Source organism: Grampus griseus (genome assembly GCF_964374135.1).
Source record: "Grampus griseus genome assembly, chromosome: 20".
NCBI lineage: Eukaryota > Metazoa > Chordata > Mammalia > Artiodactyla > Delphinidae > Grampus > Grampus griseus.
This window is the reverse complement of record NC_139014.1, coordinates 50,876,638-50,903,235: the sequence shown is the minus strand read 5'-3', so window position 1 is coordinate 50,903,235 and position 26,598 is coordinate 50,876,638. Positions and strand designations below refer to the sequence as shown.

The following is a 26,598-nucleotide window of genomic DNA, read 5'->3' as shown; positions in this document are numbered from 1 at the left end:
GGAGTATAAAATCAACCTTTTAGGTATATATATTCACACACTGTGTGTATGCATCTAAATATACATGTGCTTTGAGAAAGGATGGGAAGAACATAATGTTTAACTCTTTCAAATTTCCTAAATTATCTACTCTGAAAAAAGTGCTACTTACATAAAAAAGAAGGAATTACACTGAATATCTACCCTTCGATTGTAAAAACCTATCGTATAACATCCACACTTCTCATCTGCTTTACAAAGCCCCTACCACATCCATATTTTCTTTATACCCACATATAACCATTTCTGGACAAGTTTGATGTTATCTGTCCACATCATTCCAGCTTTCCAATCATTACATAATCATTCTTATATTCCCCTTAAATCATTATTTCATGACTTCTGGAGACTCCTCAAAGTAACACCAATGACAGATCCCATCTTTTATGAGTACCCACAGAGTGTGTATAATTGTTTCTTTACCTCTTATTCCCTAAGCATAAAAGACTTAGCTCTTTTGTGAAAAATATTCAAAGATTACTTTCTTCAAAAGATCACCAAGCCAAACATTTGGCCATATTTTTATTTACTACATATACTATAAACATATACAATACATGCTACAAAAAAAACATTTTTTTAAAAATTTAACTGTCAAGAAAGTGTATAGTGTTATAATACAATGGCACATGTTCATATTTTATTTCAAATTGGTTTGCTTATCATCCATTTCAAACCATTAACAGTGAAATGTTACTTAAGGATAATTAAAAATTATCTATTTGCATTATTAACAATAAACAATTCCAACAAATTAATAAGAATTAATCATGTCAAATATTAGTATCCAAAAAACGGGCTTTTGCAGAAATTATTATATAAAATATAGCAGCCAATTTCAGTTTATTTTGCTCTATGATAATGTACATATGCACTTAAATAGGATTCTAGCATTTGCTTTTGGAAGATACTTTTAACAAGTCCTTTGATTTCTTAAGGTCCAACAACTGTCACACCCAGCCAAATCTAATCCAACAGTTCATGTAACGGCTTTGGACAACCGATCATTGAGAAATTCTTACGATTTGGGTAGAGTTGCATGTTCCACCAGTATTACATATGATGAAAAGAGACATTACAAGCCAATATCAAAATTGAAGCAAAAGAAAATACAAACATTCAAATCAGTTGTGACAAAGCTTTTCTACAAATATTTTAAATGTCATTTTAGGAAACCAAGATTTAATGTGTATTTGGATTTTACAGTGTCTATGCTCTAACTGAAAATTTAACAGAGTGGTCAGATGGAATTAAGTCTAGTATTGCAAATCTGTCCATTCAACATCATTGAGCACCCACTATGTGCACAGCACTGTGCTAACATTTTAAAAGTCGAGTATTAAGGTCCTTATCAAGCATTACCTTAGTGTGAGGTAAAAATATATTAAATTAGCGTCAACTCATTAGTTTGCTTGTGGTACTGTACGTAATCCTGTGCCAGCTGGCTTCCCTGTGCCATATAATGAGCTTCTGCACAACCCTCATTCACTCACACAAGTATCTATACACCAACTGTGCCAGGCATTGTGCTAGTCACTGGGATACCATGATTTGGCATATGTTCAATGAACACAAATTAATCTTAACCTATGCAAAACAATTGGAAAGCTACATTACTTTTCTAAAATGAGGCCCAAAGCAAAAAACAAGGTGTTTCTATTGGTCATATCACACCACAGACCAGTTAAGTGCCTCTAGACTGCGAACTAACTTTGAAAGTTTCATACTGTAGTCTAAATAGCCTAGATCATTTCTGGTCTTAAAAGTCAATTCTTTGGAGCACCTGACCCCATATAAACCACTCCATACTTAAAAGGGTTTGTAAACTAAACTTGAACACAAAGAAAAAGAGCCCCAAATGAAGGCAGTTTATAACGTAATGTACTTCAAGCACTATTCTGGCCATATGAAATTAATAATACATAAGTAATTCATGATTGGTTCAAACATTTTTCAAACCACTAACCCTATCCCCAAACTCATGTAATTTTAACTTGACTTTTATACAAGTTGTACATAAAGCAAAGGGCAGAATTTGGCCCCCCAACCGTCTATGGAATATTCTAAGTGATTGGTCCTTCCACTCTACACACAAGTGACGAATTCCAGAGTCCCCTGATAGGATACTGGCACTCAGGAGAATGGCCCTGCTGGATCCCATTAGCCAGGAGTCTATTTAGCTGTGGTAGCAATGTGAACCTACTATGACCCCTTGAGGGATGGCAGAGAGCTGGGAGTTTGGCTGTCCATGCAGTGAATCCAATACTGGCTTAAAGCTATGCACTGAATAAAGTGCTCTGCACACCCTGCTTATCATCTGGAATGAAAATAACACTTATCTTGAGAATCAACCTATTTGTAGGTTTGGGGAAAAAGAATTACAAGGCTTGAAAGAATCCCAAGAAAAAGTATGAAGCACTGACTGGGAAGGAAGACAAATGCCTCTTGTAGTGTCCTCAGAATTCTCAGGATTTGAACTGTCAGAATGAGTCATACAATGGTCATGTTGTATAAATGAAAACGCAATCCCACTGGGTACTATCACACGGTGCATGATTACTTCATGGGGGTGGAAGGGAACAGTCTATTGCCATTTGATAGCATGATTTCAGAATGAAAATAAAACCATTGAATAAATCAGGGTAAGCAGTGTGCAACACTTCTCTCCTGTCCATCAGTTTTCCACAGGTTGATTTGTATTGCCTGAGAGAAAGAAGGCAAGATACCTATCCCTTCAGATACACTCAGGCAACGTTGCTACCATCTAAAATTGCCAATTCAAAAGTTAACACACTAGCCCTCCAGTTTCGTACCCTGAATATGGTAAATAAGACTAGGGATGGAGTAGTTCAGTCTAAAAGAGATCACAGGTAACAGAATGCTTATATAAACTAGACTGCTTTGACATCTGTAAGAAAATTGTATAGATGGCAATTGGAAAAAAAAAAAAAGATTGTTCCCATCTGTGAGCAAAACTGTTTGTTGAGCTATACTCAGCTGAAGTCCTCATCGGGATTCTGTTGATCCAGCAGACGGACATGTGTGAATGGGAAGTGACCTCGTTTGCCATTACACTCCCCTTCCCACTGACCACTCACATTAATCTTCGTAACCTTTACCAGCTCACCGACCTGCAGGAGGAGAATAAGGACAACACTTTATTTCCAGTTACGAATGCAAGCTGAAAAACTCCATTCCTGGTTAGCCATACCCTGCCCACGTGATTGCTCTAGGGCTGATATCACAGAAATGGCTATTCGCTGCCTCCCAAGCCCCAGCCACCAGACCGATTACTTGTGGTTAATGCAGGCAGGAGGAAGAAGTGATTTTAGCAGTGCAGAAAAACACAGAGTACAGAAGATAGAAGGGATCCTAAAACATGATTAGAAATCTCAACTGTCTCTGGAGGAGCAACCCTACCTAGAATGATCTAGTATTTCTTATCTTTGTACCCACTACTCTTAGCTCCCTGCCTGACCCACACTGGCCCTCCTACCCCTGGCATATAGCAGCACAAACCCCCAGCCCACTCTCGTACACATATCCTGGCCTGCTGCTGCTTGTAGAGCAGAAGGCAATCATGGGAAGCATACTTCATTTGGTCCCAGAAAATGAAGTGTTCTCATCACCTTCCTACCAAGGCAAGGCTTTTCCCACTTGAGCAGGTACAGGCCAAGACTCCAAATTCCATCAGCTCCCTGAAAGACCCCACCTTCTTCAGCAAGTTTTACTTGGCAGGCCACTGCCTGCCAGTCCCCCCACTCCCACCCCACCATGTACTGACAGACCTTGTTGCTCCCTCAGTGCCACTTGGTACTTGTCCATTAACAATAAGGGGACATCACGTTTTTGCTGTTACAAAAAGCTTCCTGTTGCAACATCAGATAATTTTGACAATCTAGGATATACCTCTATCTTATTATGAATCTTAAGACAAGGTCTGATGAATGGATTCATCCTGTAGCAAAGTATTTAACAATGGTGAGGTAAGTCCCCAAGTGTCACTGGACTAAAGAACTTTATGACTATCCTTTAATTATGAACATCTGCGTTTTGAGCAGGCAAGTTGTTTCTACACATTACTGTTCATTTGGTTTTATTAAATTAATAACTACTACATATTTATCTTTTCATAAAGTACTATAGAGAGCATTTTATATAAATTATTTTCTAATAATCATTATACCCCTATAAGACAGAAATTGTTTTCATTTTACGTATGAGAAACTGAGGCTCAGAGCAATTCCATATTATACCTGAGGTCACAAAGCCAATGACAGGGCTGAGATTTGAGGCCAGAAATACCTGGCTCCCAAGCCCATTTATGTTCTTTCTGCTATACCAAGAACGTTCAAATTATGCTCCCACAGCCCTGAGGGTTCCTTCCCTAAGAATGCAGGCCAACTACTGGCCAAAGCCAACCCAAGTCTAGGCCGGGGCCTTCTCTTAAACCAGCTTGATCTCACTCACAGAGGAAACAGGTTGCCTACTGGCCAGTCTACAGTTTCCTAAAGAATTATCTGAAAACCGTAGAGGCCTAAAGTGGTTGTGGGGGTCATAGGATGCTGAGAAAAGGAAGACAGAAACCATCGGATATTAGAGAGACAAGGGATAAGACACAAGTGTGAGAAAAAGCAGCTTGATCTGTTGATAGTGAAGGCTAACGGTGTAAGGGGAGGAGAGGGAAAAATGATAGTGCATGTACATCTTTCCAAACAGATCCAGTTCCTATAGGCTGCTAGCACCAGGGTTCTGTTTATTCCCAGCAATCTTCCAATACAGTTCCTGACATCTGAGCAGGCCAACTATGACAAGCAAAAATTTTCAGTCTTTGAAGAGAGGAAGCCCGGAACATCAAGTGAAAATTTCCTTGGTAGTAAAGACAATCTAAAAGATTTCCTCCTATATCCCCAATTCTAGTTCTCAGACTATCTCACTTGTTCTCTTCTTTTTAAAATCCTCGGGACTTCCCTGGTGGTCCAGTGTTTAAGAATCCGTCTTCAGTGCAAGGGATGCGCGTTCCATCGCTGATTGGGGAACTAAGATCCCATATGCCGCAAGGCAACTAGGCCCGCGCGCCACAACTACTGAGCCCGCAGGCCACAACTAGAGAGAAGCCCCCACGCCGCAATTAAGACCCCACGTGCCGCAACGAAAGAGCCCAAGTGCTGCAACTGAGACCCAATGCAGCCAAATAATTTTTTTTAAAAAAGTGCGAGGGAAAGAATATGAAAAATAATAATAATAAAATAAAATTCTTGCAGTGTTGCAAGAAGTTAGCCTCTACATAAACTCCATAATGTGACTATTCCTTAGTGAATTTTCCTTGTTTCTGAACTGTCAACTACCTTTGACTCCCCACTCTTCACACACACACACACACAACACGTTACTGGAATAATTGCCCGTGTGCTGCTAGCCCCTTGCTATGATACAGTAAATTATATCAAGTGCAGCACTCCCACCGCCGTTTTTGTTATTTATTTGTACTATCTGTTAAAACACTCATGTTATACTAAAGTGCTATTCAGGTAGCTGGACCCAGAATAATAACAAGTCCCTGACCTTAAGAAAGAAGAAAACATTTGCGGGGATGTGTTTGCTCATGTCAAAAATCTAAATTGCCACTCATGTTAGATTCTCCTCCAGATGGGGATGAAGGGGCCAGTTTCTTTCAAGAAGCTGGTTTAATGACATCCCAGCTGTCATATCTGAATTCATCATTTTACTGATATTAGAAACACACCCAAGGAACATGAGGGAACATTCTGGAGTGCTGAAAATGTTCTATACTTTCATCTGGGTGGTTGTCACATGTATATATACATGTAAACTCACTGAGCTATATACTTAGGATTGGTACGTTCTACCAAATGATTTCATATCTAAATTAAAAAGTGAAAAGAAAGGAATGTTTGTTATGTTTTATCCAGCTTTTCTAGGTGTTTTGTAAAAGATCGTTCTTCAGGATACATCCTTAAGCCCACCATTCTACTTGATACCAAAATCTAGGTTTAAACACCTCTCTTTTACTATAAGATTGCCATTATTCTTAAGCATTCAAAGTGTTGTCTCAAATCACATCCCAAAGAGCCCTCAGTGACGGGCAGGTAGAAGTGTGGACCACCCACCCCCTTGCTGTTAATCAGCACCACAAAACCACACTAGCTTCTCCACAAACAGGGCAAAACCTGCTGACCTGCCCTCAGGCCTTTCTTCCTTCAGAGTTCGAAGGGAGAAATGAGTTGGGGCTCCCATACGGCAAGATGTTACTGGGGGGACGAATGAAGTGCAAATTAGTCCTTTGGACAACATCAGAGTCTGACATCATACAACATCTCTGATGTATACACTCTCTTGGTTCTACCCTACAGAGAAGGGCTCAGGAAAAGCACACCATCTTCCAGAATCCAAAATCTTTTTTTACAGTTGCTTAGGTTCTTGGCAGAGAAGTCCAACCACCACAGGGTGGGAAAAAAAAAGCTGTGTTATGACTCTGAAACGATTCTGATTTTTAAATGGATAAAAGAAGAAAGTTGTAAGTGGTTAATAGGCTAATTAACCTGCACAAAGCTGCCTTGAAGTACAAATACTTTGAGGAAGACCTTATTAAAATTAAATACCCTAAAAAAAAAAATTAATTAATTAAATACCCTATGTTTAATACCCTATGGGTTCTTTCTTCCAAAATATTCAAAGCACATGGGGACTGTTGGGGGTCAAGAACAGACAAGTCCCAAAGGCAACATGACTATCCTTTAGAACACATGAGGCCCTCGAGCTCCAACAGCGTGGAAGAAAGGGTAGCTGTCGAGCCTGGGGCTGAGTGCAGGAGGGGATGGGGCAGTCTAGGAACATGGTGCTCCATTAAGTCCAGTTCTTTCTCCAAGTCAGACATGACACCATAATTTGTGCTCCTCTTCCTGTTAAGCAACAACACTCTGAAGCAGAATTCCCCAAGGCCAGACCAGGGGATGCATATAGGTTTGAAGCTTGGTGTACTACTTCAAAGACAAAGAAAGCAAAACTGAATACTTGCCCCAGAAATGTTACAATTTTAAGACACAAAGGAATGTACTAATCAGTGAGTGCAGTAATAACTTAGTTCTAACACTACTGATTTCAAAATTCAAGTTATAGATGGAAAAAAAAATCCTCATCTGCATACTAATGAAAAAGAAAGAACTTATAAAGGACCTAAAGCATTATGAAGCAGTTAACCTTTCCTTTTATGAGGCAGACCTCACTAACACCTTGTAAAGGAGAGAGAGTGATGATTCTTTCACCACCAAGGTACTATTTTAGAGTCCATCAGTTCCTAGCCTCTCAACCATATACCACATCCTCAGGAGCAAGTGCACAAGTAAATTATGGCACCATCTGTAAAGAGGACTGAATGTGGTTACTTCAGTTTCTTCACTCCCAGGGAACTTGAGGAACACACTGGTTTGTTCCCTAGCTCTGTGTAGTTCCCAAGGTCAATCATGATCTTGGTACAGATTAGTCAAACCTAGAATTGATCTACAAGCCAAAAAAAAAAAAAAAAAGAATTGATCTAGGAGCAAAAGATTACCCAGTTCACCTTCACCAGTGAGTTCCAGTGATAATGAGAAAGAAATTGGAGCCCAAATGGCATTAAACAGGAGACATCAGGGAGCTGTGTGACCTAGTCAGCTGCTGTAACCCCAGGTGACTGCTTTTCTAGTTTGCCTTCTAACATGAAAGGCATCAACAGTTGCCAACGTTCCTTTGATCCAGATTTGCTGCACGATTCCAGTGAGCTCAGGGCAGGAAACACACATAACTTCATATAAATAAAACCAGGGAAACCAAGTACTGAGATGGAGTACAGGGACCTTGTGTTCAAATATTTTCAAACACATCAAGAACACATTTAGTAAATATTTCAAGATTTGACTGAAGGAGGAAAAAAACGTACGAAAACTACAGCAATCTAAGACAGGGGTCAGCAAACTATGGCCCATAAGCCACAACCAGCTTGCTGCCCCCTCTGTAAATAGTTTTACTGGAACACAGCAAGCTCATTTGTCGTTTTCTACGACTGCTTTCTAGCTATAATGGCAAAGTGACAGAGGCCAGATGGCCTAAAAGTCCTTTACAGAAAGAAAAAGTCTGCAGACCCCTGATCTAAGGAATAGGTGATATTTAGGGTCCATCTAAAATCTTTCAAATCAGTGAAGACAAAGTGACGACAATCCAGCCTTAATGATTCACTTGCCTCAGAGATGGACTGAAATGGGCATGGCTCATATTGGTGGAAAGTTGCAGGTCTTTGAGATTTAACTGGTAGATAGGCTTCCTGGTGTAGAGCAAAAGCACCTCACTGAAGATAGGTCTTACCCTGATTCTAGTCCAAGTCAGAAAAGATTTTCTATAGACCAACAACTAATAATGACTGCAACTAAGTTCCCCATCCCCTTGGTGAGAGGTGGGGAGATGACCACATAGAGCAAGTACATTTTAGCTCAACATAAAGAATTTTCTAAGAACTAGTCCAGTGAACTAGACCTGAGGTTCCCAAACTGTACAGTGTCAGAGGCACTGCAGCAAATTCAGAGGGGTGCCACCAAGTATTTTAAATTTTTGAGGGAAACACAGCAATACTTGACACCTCTTATGTCACATGAACTACCAGCTAGAGGCAGTTAAAAATTCTGACATCAGATTATACTACATCCCTTTCAAAGATGTCAATCTTTGTAAAGCTGGGTTTTGGCAGTTGCTATGATAAAAATCAAGTACTTCATGAAAATAAGTGTAGAACAGGAAATGAAGGTGGCAATGTTTCATATGATCCCAAGGTCTGAGAAAATGAGGTGTACACATCTCATCAGTTAAATAACTGAAGTGATTTTATTAAAACAAAAATATTATTTTCTTCCAATTATTTTTATTATTTTTTCAAGTGGGTACTAAGTTATTAAGATATAAATATTTAAGCTGTTTGAACCTACTGACTTAATAAATGGAACTGTTAAGTATTTCATTTGGCCTGGAACATTGTAAAATATTACTGAAACACTATGGGTTCTATGATCCAAGAAAGTTTGGAACCTCTAGACTACACTGTTGTGGATGATAGAGCTCCCCAAAAGTAGAGATAATTCAAATACATGTTTAAAAATCATTTGGGGGGGCTTCCCTGGTGGCGCAGTGGTTGAGAGTCCGCCTGCCGATGCAGGGGACACGGGTTCGCGCCCCGGTCCGGGAAGATCCCACATGCCGCGGAGCGGCTGGGCCCGTGAGCCATGGTCGCTGAGCCTGCGCGTCACAACGGGAGAGGCCACAACAGTAAGAGGCCCACGTACCACAAAAAAAAAAAAAAAATCATCTGGGGGTGGAGGGTCAGAGAGACAGGGATACGGGATTAAGAAGGTACAAACTATTATGTACAAAACAAGCTACAAGGGGGACTTCCCTGGCAGTCCAGTGGTTGGTACTCTGCGTTTCCACCACAGTGCGTGCGAGTTCAATCCCTGGTCGGGGAGCTAAGATCTCACATGCCGTGCGGCGTGGCCAAAAAAAAACAACAAACAAACAAAAAACAAAAATAAACTATCAAAAAATAAAATAAAATAAGCTACAAGGATATATTTACAACACAGGGAACATAGCCAATATTTTCTAATAACTATAAATGGAGTATAACCTTTAAAAATTGTGAATCACTATGTTGTACACCTGTAACTTACATGATATGGTACATCAACTATACTTTAATTTAAAAATTATTTTAATTTATCTCTAAGGATACCAGAGGGCCTGCCTTCAATGTCCAAGAAGCTGGATTAGTTACTTCCAAACTCTCTTCCCATTGAGATACTGTAATCTGAAATGAAGAAGTCCAAAAAGGATGGAAGGAGACGGAAAGTAGACACCTGTCTCAATGAACAATACAGAAATCTACAGCTACAATTCCAGAAAAAGACAAACTGAACACAGCCAAGACTTGTCACTCAGGTTCTTCTACTTTCTAATCTCATTTTTTCTCTCTGGATCACAGGGAAAATTAAGGTCTTCACTCCGCTTTTCCATACATAGGTCAAAAGGCCTAAATAACTTAAGTTTCACAGAGTTCCACATGGGGAGATGTAGAGTTGATGTAGTCACTGCTGCATATAATCAGGGACCCAAAACACTTTACACCGTCCCTTATCTGTGCTCTGCAGGACAGGTCCATGCCTAAGTCCACCTGAGAAGCTCCCTGGTTACTCAGAAGTCTTATCTACCAAAGGAAAGATGCCAGAAAATGGAAGTTACATGATTAGTACATTTAAAGATAATGGGTGGGGGGGGGGGGCTTCCCTGGAGGCACAGTGGTTAAGGATCCACCTGCCAATGCAAGGGACAGGGTTCGATCCCTGGTCCGGGAAGATCCCACATGCTGCGGAGCAACTAAGCACGTGTGCCACAACTACTGAGCCTGCGCTCTAGAGCCCGTGAGCCACAACTACTGAGCCCGTGTCCCAGAAGCCACCGCAAGGAGAAGCCTGCACACCACAATGAAGAGTAGCCCCCGCTCACTGCAACCAGAGAAAGCCCACGTGCAGCAAGGAAGACCCAATGCAGCCAAAAATAAATAAATAAATAAATTTATTAAAAAAGATAATGTGAAGGACTTCCTTGTTGGTCCAGTGTTAAGAATCCGTCTTGCAATGCAGGAGACGCCAGTTAGATCCCTGGTCAGGGAACTAAGATCCCACATGCCACAAGGCAATTAAGCCCAAGCGCCACAACTAGAGAGCCTAAGTGCTGCAACTACAGAGCCCACGCGCTCTGGAGCCCACATGCCACAACTAGAGAAAAGCTCGCACGCCTCAATGAAGATCTCGCGTGCCACAACTAAGACCCAATGCAGCCAAAAAATAAATAAATATTAAAAAAAAGAAAAAATATATAATGTGATTATTCTGGACAGTCTACAGAGGCATAAAATAAACTTTAACACCTGCAATTTACAAGATAAATTCACTATTCAAGTTCTCATGGAGTCATAAGCATGAAACAAAAACCAATCAAATCAAAATCTTAGATCAGCAGCAGAGCAACTAAGCCCGTGTGCCACAAGTACTGAGCCTGTGCTCTAGAGCCCGCATGCTGCAACTACTGAAGCCCATGCACCTGGAGCCCTGGCTCTGCAACAAGAGAAGCCACCACAATGAGAAGCCCGTGCACCATAACAAAGAGTAGCCCCTGCTCGCCACAACTAGAGAAAGCCTGTAAGCAGCAACGAAGACCCAACGTAGCCAGAAAAAAATAAAAATAAACTTCCATTTCTTTAAAAAAAAAAACCAAAAAACTTAGATCAAATCTAAGATCAAAAAGATAAAAGGTGCCTCTGCACTGTTCTAGTGTTACTTCCAGTGTTTCTCCTTCAAAACACTCAGCATATCTACATTTGTTTAAAATCCGTCTTCATTAGAAGCTCCGGATGGAACAGATGGATGGTGTCTTCCTGGTTCAGTTATATTCCCCCAGAATTACAGTGGGCAGAGGAATACCCCTACTTTGGTTGTTAGCTAGAATTAATCCCTTCTTTCCAACAGGCTTCATTCCTACTAGAGAAATCTGATGGGCAGGAAAAGAGGAAATAGGCATTAATTTATATTCTACTGGAGGACTCTGTTCACAGCAAATATACCATGCAGGAAACAGCCATCTGTAAGATGAGGACAGGTGGATCTTGAACAATTTTTTAAATTTATTTTTTAAAGTACAGAAACCCTCTGTACTTAAAAAATCTTAGAGAGACCCTGATATATAACACAGTGAAAAACAGAGTTGCTTTGATTAAAAGCAAGAGAGGGAACCCAGAATCTTGCATCCTCAGCTACCTCCTGGGAAATGTTAGGGCACTGTAGAGCAGTCTGAACCCTATTATGTCTAGGGTTCTATCCAATTCTAAAATGCAATGATTCTAATTTATCATTTTCAAGTTAACTGTAAGACTCCACTAAAACGTGCCTAGCTCATCTACAGATCTAAATTTATAGTGGGTCAAATATAGCAATGAATATTTTTCTTATCAGAATGCTACAGTCAGAAAGCCAGAGTCTCCTAATCTTACCTCCTAGCCTCATCTCAACAGGGATGAGGCATCAGCTCCTATGAAAAACCAGAGATGGGAAAGGAAAACTGCCTCCCTGCATAGAGAATACAACTAAGATATGCTGTCAGTGAAACCACACAAAACTTACACTGAGGAGGGCAGCATCACTGTTCTAAAACAAAAAGAAGCACAGATTGAATCTGGGTATGGTTGAAAAGGCACCAAGGTAGATCTGGGTTCCTCATATCTCCACCTCCAACTAGTTTAAACAACCCATTCGATTTGTCTCAAGGTAAGTTTTTTTCATACAACGAATAAGGATATCTAAGGTCTTCTCCAGCTCTAGATTTCTATGATGCTAAACTAACATATTTTATTAAGTACATACAGTGTTTTAAAGCTATTATTTGGGGTATTTGTTCTAACTTGAAAGAAGCTATCTTTATCAATCAACATATGTGGCTCAAAACTAATATCCAATCAAAAAAGAAAACTTACTGAAATCATAAACTAGTCTTCCACTTTAGTTTTTATTTTGCAAGATTTAGGTTTCACAGTAGCAGAACAGCTCAACCATCTTTGGGCACTAAAGCCTCTGATCAAGGCAGGCATCATTCAAAACAATTCTGGTGGGACTTCTCTGGTGGAGCAGTGGTTAAGAATCCACCTGCCAATGCAAGGGACACAGGTTCGATCCCTGGTCCGGGAAGATCCCACATGCCGCAGAGCGACTAAGCCCATGCGCCACAACTACTGAGCCTGAGCTCTACAGCCCATGTGCCGCAACTACTGAAGCCCACGCAACTAGAGCCCGTGCTCCGCAACAAGAGAAGCCATCGCAATGAGAAGCCCGCACACCGCAACGAAGAGTCGCCCCTGCTCGCCACAACTAGAAAAAGCCTGCGCACAGCAACGAAGACCCAACGCAGCCAAAAAATTAATTAATTAATTAATTTAAAAAACAAAAAACAATTCTGGTAATTCCCTCCTGGTCCAGTGGTTAGGACTTGGCGCTTTCACTGCAGTGGGCCCCGGTTCAATCCCTGGTCAAGGAACTAAGATCCTGCAAGCCACACAGTGCAGCCAGAAGACAAAACAAAACAATTCTCTTTGAGAAAGGAATTGCAAATGGAAGCAAAATTAATGTGATAACTATTCTCTACTGGGTGTCAGCTGGCTTGTTCCAAGAATGCTATTTTCACACTCCAGCCCCGTGCTAACAGAGTCTGCAATAAATGTCAAGAGTCACAACTGTCATGAGCACAGCACTGTGTTGGTTGTTGCCATCATCTGAACTTAAATGAAAACATGAGGCTAGAAACTTGTTTTCCTTACCCTCCAAACTCTAAGTGGGAAAAAGTGGTGTGACCTAGACAATATACATTTCATTTCTCATCAAAACCAGGACACAATTAAGTCACAACATGATCTCTTAAAAACACACATTTTTCAGTCAAACCTGTAAGACCTAACTAACCCTCCTTTGCATCTATTATTCAGAATGTAAAAGAAAAATTTCAAATCCAGCAACATCAGAGACTACTTCAAATAAATTCCAGCTCACTGTACAGGCTAATACTCCCACTTAAAGGGCAGCTCCCCCGCCTCAGTGTATAAACATGACCCAAAGGAAACAAAATTTAGAGATTTCAGTTTACAAGAATATACTTTTGCACCTTCTCTGCTAACTTGTGCTCACAAAACTACAGCCTGTGCTTATGAAATTTAGCTACTTACATTCAAGTTACCATATCTGAAAGGCTCTGAAAGATTGGAAAGCATGCTACTTCTACACTAGCTTTTATGCTGAACCACTAGCTCTGCATAACTCAAAAAGGAAGAAGAAAAGAAGGGAGGGACGGAAGGAGAAAGAGAGGAGATAAGGGACAAAGCTGTGAGAGCTAAAGACAGGAATAAATACAATGCAATGGTTGGCGAGAGGAGGTGGGCTACCAAGGATAACTATTCACCCGTAAAAGGCAAAACTTTATTCCTCAGGAGGAACTGGCTTCTTGTCTATAAAATGCATTAAACAGAGGGTTTCCCTGGTGGCGCAGTGGTTGAGAGTCCGCCTGCCGATGCAGGGGACACGGGTTCGTGCCCCAGTCCGGGAAGATCCCACATGCCGCGGAGCGGCTGGGCCCGTGAGCCATGGCCGCTGAGCCTGCGCGTCCGGAGCCTGTGCTCCGCAACGGGAGAGGCCACAACAGTGAGAGGCCCGTGTACCACAAAAAAAAAAAAAAAAAATGCATTAAACAACAAAGACCAAGTAAACCTGCTGCTCCTGGGAATTAATACTTTTGGGTATGTATCTCTTCATACCTATACACTTTACCATTCCTCCTGAATTACTTGATGAATACAATCAATCAATGGTAAGAAACCCCATACCCCCTAAAGTAAAAACATTATATTTTTATAAGAAAATTAGTTTAAGTATTTTGATAGACACCACTTACTGTACTCAAATCTGTGTGAGCCCACCTTGTTTTAGATAATGATAAACAGAAAGAAACAGATTAGAACATAGAAGATGAGAAAAAATATTTTAGGTTAATTCCTGTGAATTCAGGTAGTGTTATTAAAGTAGTCAAAGTATGGTTTAGTAGATCAATCAGAACATTCAGTTATACAGTTTTAAGCTTACTCATTCCAAAATAGGTTTTCCATAAAAAAGAGAAAACCCAACATTAAATGCCAAAATCAGTACTTAATGGTAAAGTACCATTCGACATCTATAACAACATCACAATGCTGTTGCTTGTATTCAGCATTCCTACAAAGCTCTAAGAGGTCTGAAAGGGAGACCCTGTAGCAGATCTCTTCTTTCTACATTTTACACGTTATGTACCTCCAAAGCCAAGGCTGTCTTGTCGTAGGCATTAGGGACTCGCTTCTGGATTACCCTGGCATAAATGGGCCCATTCTGGAGGTTAGGGAGCGGAGTGTTGACGCTGGGTTGGGCATAGGGCCCAGGCTCCGGCCCACCCAGTGGCTGTGGGTGGGAACCCTCCTGGTTACCTCCAATCAGAGCCGATACTGAGGCGGAGGCAGGTCTATACTTCTCGACGTAAGGGACTGGAATCATCCCCCTCTTGCCTTCGCTGTCCTCCGCATTCCACCACTGCTCTTCAGGCTTATCCCGGATTCTCAGGATGTCTCCTTTCTTAAAGGGAAGATCTTCTTCATCATTCCCATTAAAGTCAAAGAGGGCTCGTACATACTCTGCCTCTTCCTGCCTGAGAATCACTCCACTACCCTGCCTGGATCTGGAAACTGGTTCTATCAATGTTGTAGTGTCCAAATAGTGTATTTTGTAGAATTCCAGTAAAGCAGGCAATGAATCAAATTCTTGATCTCCTATTCGGAGTCTGGAGGGGCTCACCCCTGGAAAAAAACAGAGCAGGGTATTATTTAAAGATATATTATACTGGAGATGCAATGTAGATTTTAAGCATTTCCCAAACACATTTAGTCAATATTTAATCAGAAAGAAACAAACAAACAAAAAAAAACCTGTCTAGAATAAATAACTGCTTCTCCTAATAGTAAACTAAAATCATACTTTGTAGCTCAAACATTCCCCAGGAAGAAAGATGCCTATCACCACCTGCAGCAGAGTCAGAAGGCCAACCACACCAGTCATGACATGCTCTCATACTGAATCAAAGACAGAGCCACATGGAGACTTCTTGCTCATTCTCCCCAAGTGTTCTGTTGCCATCGCATTTACAGGGTACAAACGGTTCAAGGCTGTGTTACAATCTTCTTTTCAACCTCAGGAAATGTAGCAAGCTCTCCTTTTTCATAAGTTGCAGCAGCTATCCCAGGAAGAGGTGGGGAGAGCTTGATATCTATACCAGGATCATACATTCGTATCTTCACATCTAGAATGTACAATTCCTAATAAGAAAAAGTTTTAGACTATCTTTTTAATCTACAATTAATGACCTCAATCTCTCTTCTGACAACAAACTAAGAAGCTAACTGCTTGAAAATCAACTCATAAGATCTTCACTTAAATAAAACATGGAAACTGGACTGTTCCCTTAGAAACAAACAGGTCTTGAAAAAGGTAAACAAGGATGCTCAGGAAAATAAAGAAGGGTTAAAATCCTCAAACTGATGACACACTGAGGGTCCAAGAGAAAGGACATATTAGGAATGCCTAAAATTCACATGACACAAAGATGTGTGAGGCCTTTGACACAGGGCATACTTTAAACTGCATTCCCTCCCTATCCTGAGATTCTAGAATTGAAGGATAATAAATGAATGTATTTTGCTTCAAATAAGAAACAAAGTTTCTAATGAGGAATACAAACCTTTAACTTGCATTCTGCTAAGCACCCAAAATATCAGTATCTTAATTGGATTGTTTACTATTTGGTTTCCTGATAAAGGAATGCATAGCTCTACAAAAACTTTTTCATGGAGTTTTTTTTTTTTTTTTTTTTTTTTTTTTTGCGGTACGCGGGCCTCTCACTGTTGTGGCCTCTCCCGTTGCAGAGCACAGGCTCCAGACGCGCAGGCTCAGCGGCCATGGCTCACGGGCCCAGCCGCTCCGCGGCATGTGGGATCTTCCCAGACCGGGGCACGAACCCGTGTCCCCTGCAACAGCAGGCGGACTCCCAACCAATGCGCCACCAGGTAAGCCCATAAATACATTTTTATAACTAGATTACTATAATTTTATACCTTGCCCCTTTTCCTACTGTAAAATAAAAATGTTTTACTTTATACAATATTCTATTATATAATATTTATATAATAAAAATTTCCCCATATTCTTCAAGAATATGACTTTTAATGGCTATAAAATATTCCCAACTTTTCACTATTGCAAACAATGCTGTTATGTTTTTGTTCTGGTCTACTAATGAACATTTTTATTACTTCCTCACGATAAACTCCTTGAAATGCAATTGCTGGATCAAAGGGTAAGAACATTAAGGTTTAGGGACATCCTGGCGATCCAGTGGTTGAGACTTCACCTTCCAACGCAGGGGGTTCGGGTTCGATCCCAGGTCGGGGAGCTAAGATCCCACATGCAGGCCAAAAAACCAAAACATAAAACAGAAGCAATACTGTAACAAATTCAATAAAGACTTTAAAACTGGTCCACATCAAAAAAAAAAACAAAAAAAACATTAAGAACATTAAGGTTGGACTTCCCTGGTGGCACAGTGGTTAAGAATCCGCCTGCCAAAAAAAAAAAAAAAAGAATCCGCCTGCCAACGCAGGGGACACGGGTTCGAGCCTTGGTCTGGGAAGATCCCACGGAACAACTAAGCCAGCACGCCACAACTACTGAGCCTGCGCTATAGAGCCCACGCACCGCACCTACTGAGCCCACAGGCCGCACCTACTGAAGCCCGTGCGCCTAGAGCCCGTGCTCCGCAACGAGAAGCCACCGCGATGAGAAGCCCGCACACCACAACGAAGAGTAGCCCCCACTCACCGCAATTAGGGAAAGCCTGCCTCACCACAGCAGCAAAGACCCAATGCAGCCAAAATAAATAAATAAATAGTTTTTTAAAAAAAATAATAATTACATTAAGGTTTATGTTGCCAAACTGTCCTCCAAAAAGTTTGTATAGTTTTACACTCCCACCAGTAGTTTATGAGTTCCCATTTCCCCCATATCCTTGCCAAACAGCAGGGATATCTCTTCTTAAATAACATCTTTGATTGTTTGATGTTTTTCATGTTTATTGACTATTTGTACTTCTTTTGTGAAAGTTACTTGTTCGATTCCTTTGTTAAGGGAAACAGCCAATCTACCCTCTCCACTCCTATTAAGACTAGCCCACCCATCTAAAACCCTTTGCCATTAATGCTGTGAAACAGGAACATTGTGGTAGCCCAGCTGTCTAAATCACTTCACCACTCTAAAAAAATGAGACCAAACTATTTCGTTCAATGTTAGAAGAAAACACTTCTTCCAGAAAGACCAGAAAAAGTACATTTAAAATTCTCTACTGGAGACAGGTGAGGAGACAAACTTTGGAAGTTAATCAAAAGTCCTCAATACAGAATGAGTACTGATGAGTGCCTTCTCTTTTCACCCAAATGAAAGAAAGATCAAGACACAATTGAGAGGACAGATGCACATTTCTTATATTGCAAAAGTCCATCTGTGGAATTCATGGCTGTAAACTAAAACAAGTTAATAGCCCACATTCAATAATGTTGGCTGTCTCTCCAACTCAAGATGTTGAAATACATGCCCAAACCCAGGACTGTCCATCTATGGCAAACACTCATCAGACACCAGCATAATGCAACCCAATAGCTCCAAGTACAGGACTGGAGAGATGATTTTGGTTATGACCATACCAGAGCATGGTGGTGCTATATTCTGGAGTTTCTCTTCACTAAAGCGGATCACTGATGGGCAATTATTCCTATTCAAGTCTGGTAAACGAGATGCATGGCTATCTCACCTATCACCGGTAGGCTATAGTGAACTTTCAGGTCTGTGGAACTATGTTAAGGATAGGGTCAGTGTGAGCTCCAAGAAGACCTACTTAGCACTGCCTGGTCAAGAAAGCCTCCAGGGCAAAGTGGTAGGGAGAACCTTCACACCAGCAGAGCACCCCAGCTTAGAAAATGGTCCTGATGACACCTGGGAAGAAAAGCTCCCTTGCTAGAATTTACCCAACTACATTCCAAGGTACAACAGCTAATATGGTTTTCACTAGTCACCCTTTTGGGACAGTGGTTGGCAGACTGTACGTGCTTATTAAGTGTTAGATATTATTCTTTTTTTAAATATTTTTATTTACTTATTTATTTTGGCTGCACTGAGTCTTTAGTTGCGGCAGGCGGGATCTTAGTTGCGGCACGCGGGATCTAGTTCCCCAACCGGGGATCAAACCCGGGCCCCCTGCATTGGGGGCATGGAGTCTTACCCACTGGACCACCAGGGAAATCCCATGTTAGATATTATTCTTAATGAACATAACTCTGAAGTGAGGAAAAGTTAAATCAAAATCTGTTCCCAGTTTGAGAAACTCACAGCATAGTTGGGGATACAAGCATACACAGTGTGGTTAGTAAGCAAGGAGTGTAGCAGCATGTCTTAGGAAGACATTATTTTTTTCCCCTGGCTTTCACTTCCAACTGGAGACATGCTCTTACAAAAACTAGTGGCAACAACAAATTATGTTCTAAGATACAACAAAATCACAATAAAAGAGCAGCTCTTTCTGTTCCTGAACAGTTTTTTTTTTTTTTTTTTTTGCTCACACTGTGCAGCTTGGGGGTCTTAGTTCCCCAACCAGGGATCACACCAGGGATGGAACCCAGGCCCCCAGCTGTGCAAGTTCCAAGTCCTAACCACTAGACCATCAGGGAAGTCCCCTGAATGCTTCTAAGGTACTCTTTTCATTCTAAGATGGCAACTGCTCCCTTCCATCCACTGTTATCGTTTCTCCAATTACTGTACTATCCCAAGTGAAATGTGTTTTGGTTTTTTTTGGGGGGGATTGGGGGGTGGGATAGGGTTTAGAAGAACAAATAAGACGACTAAGCCAAGTCCCTTAAAAAGATCAGTGTGAGAATTCTGAAAACAAACCGTCAGTTCATCTGCCAGAAAGGTAGCAAGTTGGTTCAATTCACTTCTTGCTCAAATGCTTCATGATGTGAACTGGGCCCACTATTTTTTTTGTTTGATTTTTGCTTGGCAATTCCAACAGACACAAAAATACAAGGAAAACACCAAGTGAAAATTTACCTATAAATTCTTTACCTTTCTTTAAAAAAAACTATATATATATATATATATATATATTTTTTTTTTTTTTTTGGCCACGCCAAGCGGCTTATGGGATCTTGGTTCCCCAACCAGGGATCAAACCCAGGCCCAGGACAATGAAAGCATGGAGTCCTAACCACTGGACTGCCAGGGAATTCCCTCTTTTCCTATTCTAATGACACTATAATTATTCCATAGAGGAATACCTGTTTTTGTGTACTGCTGCAGCAGTTACAGTTAGATATATGGGGCAATCAAGCTTTGCTGATCCAGAAGAAGAGAAGAAGGGGGAACAGAACATACATAAGCCCCAGATAAGCCCAAACCTCACCACAGCTATGCGTTCTGGTTCCTTTTCCTTAGTTCATCTCCTTCCAACCACAAACAGCCAAAGGCAGGAAATAGAAGGGCGGGAAAGGAAGGAGATACAGTCAGTCAGTCTAGAGAACAGAACAACAGAGTTCTCATAGCTGGGACTTGGAAAACCTCACTGACTTGTTTTACATTAAACCTGTGCTGGATTCTGAATGTGCAGTTATGAACACAATCAGAAATCAAAATCAATGCAGTCAGAAGTATCTTTTAACCAAAAGAGTTGTACATGCTCAACTCATTACTTCTAAGCATTTCAGCCCTCAAGTTACATCAGTCTTTACAAGACCACTCTCTGGAGGTTTTACGAAGAACACCCAAGAGCTCTGTGGGCTAAACAGGCCAGGTCACTTCTGGCATGGGCACCACCACAGTGGCTCCATCATCAGCCTCTCAGTCTCACAGCACTTCCTCTTTAATTCTCATTCCCTCTTTCTCCTCTGCCTATGCTATTTATAGAGGCTGCTTAAGCACTCTCACTACCTGTCCAATACAAAGGGCTAACAAGGCCACTGACTTCCATTTGAGAAAGTATACTGGAAAAAAAAAAAAAAGTCATGAAGAACCTAGGGGCAAGACGGGAATAAAGACACAGACCTACTAGAGAATGGACTTGAGGATATGGGGAGGGGGAAGGGTAAGCTGGGACAAAGTGAGAGAGTGGCACGGACATATATGCACTACCAAACGTAAAATAGATAGCTAGTGGGAAGCAGCCGCATAGCACAGGGAGATCAGCTCGGTGCTTTGTGACCACCTAGAGGGGTGGGATAGGGAGGGTGGGAGGGAGACGCAAGAGGGAGGGGATATGGGGATATATGTATACATATAGCTGATTCACTTTGTTATACAGTAGCAACTAACACAACAATGTAAAGCAATCATACGCCAATAAAGATGTTAAAAAAAAAAGGAAGTATACTGAAGACGTATCAAGATGTACGGTTTCCTAAGCAAATAGAACTTCCTAAAAATGGTGGATGTCAGCATGGTATACTTTGCAGATTCAGACTCACCAGGTTTGATGAATTCTGTCTCTATTTCCTAGCTATATTAGCTGTTATTTAACTTCTCACAGGGCCTAATTCCTAACTAATAAAGTTCCTGAAAGTAGCTGGTATATTATAGGTGCCCAATAAAAAGCAAATCAGTTTAACACACACCCCCAAACCTCCGAATTCCTTTAGAAGTTTTCAATTCATCCCCAAATCCAGAGTCTGCTGCACTGTTTCCTAGAGAAGCTTCCACAGAATCTCAAGATGCTTCTCAAGAAGTTCCGTGGTCAAACTGCTTTGAAAGACCCAGTATCCAATACCTGCCTCTCTTAGAGTCATAATTTCACATGAGCATAGTAAAGGCTTGGAGAAGTTCTGCAATAAATAAACCCACCTCCTTTTACCAAGGAATTTTTTTTTTTTTTTGGTCTAAAACCTTTAAGTAACTCACTGAAGAACTTCTCCAGAACCAATGAATGGAGGGATACTCTAATATTAAAGAGCAAATCATGAGCACCAGACTTGAGAACTACAAAGATGAGGTAAACAAATGAAACAGATGCTGAAGGTACAAAAAGGCAGCAGTAAATAACGCGCAGTCCCCTAAGATCTCCAGAAGTGTCTTGACCCAGCACCACCTTGAAGAGGCAGTACAGTTATCACCCTAGCTTCTACCCCCACCCCCAAAACGAGGCAAGTTTTTATGCTCCACTCACCCACTAGAGCAACAGGTGGGAGGCTCTGGGTTGAGCAGGTGACGGCAGGCGCCATCTTATTTCCATGTACTGGATCCAAGGTTCTTTCACGCTTCTTGATGCACCCCACCCCCCTCCACCCAGCACTTACTCCTTCAGACATGCTGTAAGCCTCTCAAAGCTGAGAACAGTTTTCCACCTTGCTTCAACTCTTCCCTCTCAACCACACAGATTAATATACCTAATGCTTACTGAGTACTTACTAACTATATGCCAGTTCCATTCCTAATACACTAAAACTCACTGAATCCTCGAAACAACCCTATGAGGTCAGTATTACTATTTCTCCTCTTTCACAGATAAGGAAACTGAGGCAGAGAGACGTTAAAGAAGCTGCCCAAAGTTATATGAGTAGTAAGCAGCAGGTAAGGAAGGTTCAAACCCAGGCTTCAGAGCACAAGCTTATAACTACTTTCCCAAGTCATATTTACTCAGTTTTATTGATTGTCTACTGGACAAGGTCTAGTAAAACCTCATGTTCCAAGAGGAAAAAACTAGTGGATCCATCAATGATTGCAAAGTCTTTCCAAGAGGTACAGCTGACAGAGTATGACCAGTAGACTTGACCAAGCCCTGTGCTATGGCCCTGGGGCACAGTCAGGTCACTTCCAGGCAATGGCAGCACTGGTAGCCTGTGGGAGCTAAACGCTTATGTTAAAAACAAGTTCACTGGTGGGGACTTCCCTGGTGGTCCAGTGGTTAAGACTCCACGCTCCCAATGCAGGGGCCCGGGTTTGATCCCTGGTCAGATTAGATCCCACATGCCACAACTAAAGATCCTGCATGCCACAACTATGACCCAGTGCAGCCAAAGAAATAAATAAATATTTAAAAAAACAAAACAAAAAAACACCAAACAGGTTCACTGGAAAAGGTTGAGAATACCTGGTCCATTTTGTCCCTATGCCTCTAAAATCTATATCTAAGCCATTCCATACAAATTCATCTTCTACATTATCTCTACAAAATACACTATATAACCCTAAACAAAAAGCTCATTTCCCATATTCAATCTGCCAAATAAGGTTATTAAAAGCCTCTTTGTCACCAACTTCAGATAGCAGATGTGTATTCTCTGAACACTAAAGCCAGTTTCTTCTTGTCATTCTTTCCTTTTGGTCTTTAAACAGAACCTGGGACCGAGGGCAGAGACAAAAGTGTTGAGTCCTCAAAGTGCACTGTGGGATCTCAAAAGAAAACTGGCTTTGACAGAAAGGAATACAGTGTAATAGTGTCAGCTCTCAGGTCACAATTCCTAGGTTCAAATTCTGGCTCAGTCATTTACTAGCTGTGTGACTTTGGGCAATTTACTTTATCTCTCTCAGTCTCCTCACCTATAAAATGGAAATATTTTAATAAGTGGAGATCATAGTACTTTCCTCACTAGATCGTTATAGACAGTAAATGAGACAAGGCACATAAAGTATTCAGAAGAAAAAAAAAAAAAGGGGGGGCTTCCCTGGTGGCGGAGTGGCTGGGAGTCCACCTGCCGATGCAGGGGACACAGGCTCGTGCCCCGGTCCGGGAGGATCCCACATGCCGCGGAGCGGCTGGGCCCGTGAGCCATGGCCGCTGAGCCTGCGCGTCTGGAGCCTGTGCTCCGCAACGGGAGAGGCCACAACAGTGAGAGGCCCGCGTACCGCAAAAAAAAAAAAAAAAAAGTATTCAGCAAACTGCCTGGCATAGAATAACCAGTCAATAAATGTTAGCTATTAATATTGTATATGCCTTTCTAAAATTCAAGAAATTCTTCTGTGTGGTTTCAAAAGAATAAGAGCTGGACGGGGAGGGGGAGAACAGAGACTAAATAGTTTTTATAAAGACAGCAACTGAATCAATTGCCCTATGTGGAAAATAGGGTACATGGCAGAAAGAAAAATGACCACAATGCCCATGAACTTTCCACACCCCATGCACAAACTTTAGCAATCCACACCTTCTCTCTTGGGCCAAGGATCTGACCTCATATCTGTTATGAAAAGGTGGAGCTCAATATTAAGGTAAGAGCTGAGATTAAAGTTGTAACACCAAGATGTGGGGAAAGCTCAAATAAAACTGCCTGCTGCTATTTCCACATTCTGCAACCAACAAAACACATACACAAACAAAATGTTGAGAATTGAGTTTCAGGGACCGTTTGCCATCATGTCACTGCACAGTAATGCAAAACCCTAAACACCATGAAGGTGGTAAAAAGTAGAACATATTTGATTTAGGGTAAATACAAAAATATTCCCATCTCATGTTATAATGCTATTAAACCAACCAGACTGAGAAAGACCTCAGATAACTGTGGGCTTAAATATCCCCACGCTTGGGACTTCCCTGGTGGCGCAGTGGTTAAGTATCTGCCTGCCAATGCAGAGGACATGGGTTTGAGCCCTGGTCTGGGAAGATCTCACATGCTGTAGAGCAGCTAAGCCCATGTGCCACAACTACTGAGCTTGCGCTCTAGAACCCGTGAGACACAACTACTGAGCCCGCGTGCCACAACTACTGAAGCCCACACACCTAGAGCTGGTGCTCCGCAACAAGAGAAGCCACCACAATGAGAAGCCTGTGCACCGCAACGAAGAGTAGCCCCTGCTCACCGCAACTAGAGAAAGCCCGCACACAGCAACGAAGACCCAACACACCCAAAAATAAACAAACAAACAAACACATAAATAAATTTATTAAAAAGAAAAAAAAGTTAAAAAAAAATCTCCACTCTCTTTTTAAAATTGGTATGTGTTAACAACAAAGAGACTACCCCATCTCCCCATTTCTGGCCAGAGTGAATAAATCTAAATTAGGACTCTCCTAAAAGGGCAAGTCTGCAAAGGCTGGTTCAGGAGCCTCCTAATTCACAGGAGATTGGCCTGGATCTCGTCTCAGCTGGTCAGGATGAAACTGCTTCAACTTGGGAACAGTGAGAAGGTGCTAAGACTCTTGGTGCTGTTCCACAGATAACAGCAACCTCAGAATTACTCTGTACCTCACAAATCTCAAGTACTAAGTGCCTAAATCTCCTTAATACTCCCCAAACAACTCCAATGGCATGGGTAAGAGAGTCACATCTCAATCTCTGGCAAGGAAGATCCGGTACAGATAATTTAAATTCTCAGAGAATCAGCTCAGCAGGGTCTGTTCCCAACATCTAGGAAGACTCAGGCCACAGCCCTCAAAGTTACTGAACAAGGAGAGGCCCTGGAGTACAAGACAGACAATGCTGAGGTCCAAGAAAAAAATGAAGTTCCATTCACTTTCAGGGAAGTGATTGTCTCCACTGTCTTATTTCTGAATTATTTCCTGAAAAAAAATCTTTCCTCCACTAATCGCTTTGAAAACTAGAACCTCCTCATTGTGGAGGGCAGTCTCTGGACGCTAAGATCTCTTGAACACAGTCAGCCGGTCATCAGCTTATTCTGGGCTGGTCACAGAGGCCTTTCTTTTATAACCAAGGCACTTAGCTCACCACCTTCGTCCTCCGCGGGGGAAGAGGACGGTAAAAGTATTTTGGAAAAATGCCCAAGAAAGGAAAAAGCTGACCGGTTTCCTGAGGGTGTCTCCATCCCTCCCGGCCAGTATGCGGTGACTTCCTACCAAAGGCCACCAGGGGAGTATGGCCAAACCCGGCTCTCCAACACTGCAGGAAATGTTTCAAGCCTAAAAAGCCACTTGTAGGATTATCGGATTCATTCCGGGCACCGCTGCCAAGTGATGCCCCCGCAGTGCCAACATCCCCCTCAGCTCTTTTGTCCCCACGTTGCTCGGCCCTGCTCTGGCGCTAGCCCCACCCTGGGGCCGAAGCAGTTCCCCTTCCCCTGGGCTGTCCTCCCAAGTCACACCCAGAGGCCTGGGTCAGCGGCTCCTCCTCCCCCACACACTCCCGCTCGTCCGTGGGAGCGAGCCCCGGCAGCTGGCTGTCCCCCGGGCCACGGTCACTCCGGCCCTCTGCCTACGTCCCTCGTGGGGGTCAGCTCTCGAGGAGCAGCCGGCCAGGCTGGGGAGTTACGCGGCCCTCACCCCCGCCCGGGGCCTCCCGTCCCGTCCGTCCCTCACCGGGCGGAGGCTGGGCGGGCGACGGTGGCACCGGCGGGCGCGGGCCGCTGCTGTTGATGATGTAGTGGGAGACGCGCGAGTTCTCGGAGACGCTGAGCACATAGTCCCCGGGGCTGGTGCTCGAGTCCCGCACCAGGAACACCCCGTGCCGCTGGCCCTGCAACAGCGCCACCGCCTCCTGCCGACTCAGCCGCCCCCAGTACCAGCTACTCCGCTCCTCCGAGTCGAAGTTGCCTGCCATGGCCGCCTCCGCGCCTACACGCTGGGCCGCCGCCGCCGCGCGCGCCCCTCCAGCCCCGGCGCCCGCCGCCCAGCGGACCGGCTCGGGTCTCAGCCTCTCAGCAGCGCCCGAAATGGCGGCGGAGGCCGCGGGCCTTCCCCACCGGAAATGACGCGCTCCCTGCCCCTGGGAGGATGCCGGGAAGGGGACCGCGGCCCGCCATTGGGAGAAGGGCAAGGCACAGCTCTTGAGCGCACTGCGCATGCGACCTCTTGGGCGTCGTCGCGTGGCGGGGATCGGGACTGCAGAGGGTGGAGAGGCGGAGTCTAAGGCCGAGGGGCGGG

The 26,598-nt window shown here is 42.6% G+C and overlaps 1 protein-coding gene across 2 annotated transcripts; it reads right to left on the bottom strand.

Annotated features, from left to right (window-relative positions):
• Positions 1 to 554: 554 nt before the first annotated feature.
• On the bottom strand, positions 555 to 26,318 carry CRK (CRK proto-oncogene, adaptor protein). 2 transcript variants are annotated; one of them, XM_082678337.1, is made up of 3 exons: positions 26,035 to 26,318; positions 14,961 to 15,496; positions 555 to 3,170 (listed from the first exon to the last, which is right to left on the bottom strand). In XM_082678337.1, exons 1-3 carry the CDS (start codon positions 26,273 to 26,275, stop codon positions 3,033 to 3,035), a joined length of 915 nt encoding a protein of 304 aa, XP_082534463.1. In that variant the 5' UTR covers positions 26,276 to 26,318; the 3' UTR covers positions 555 to 3,032. The 2 variants fall into 2 exon arrangements, with proteins under 2 accessions (XP_082534463.1, XP_082534464.1); XM_082678338.1 differs by having other exon boundaries at positions 3,034 to 3,170; positions 15,131 to 15,496.
• Between the last annotated feature and the right edge of the window lie 280 nt (positions 26,319 to 26,598).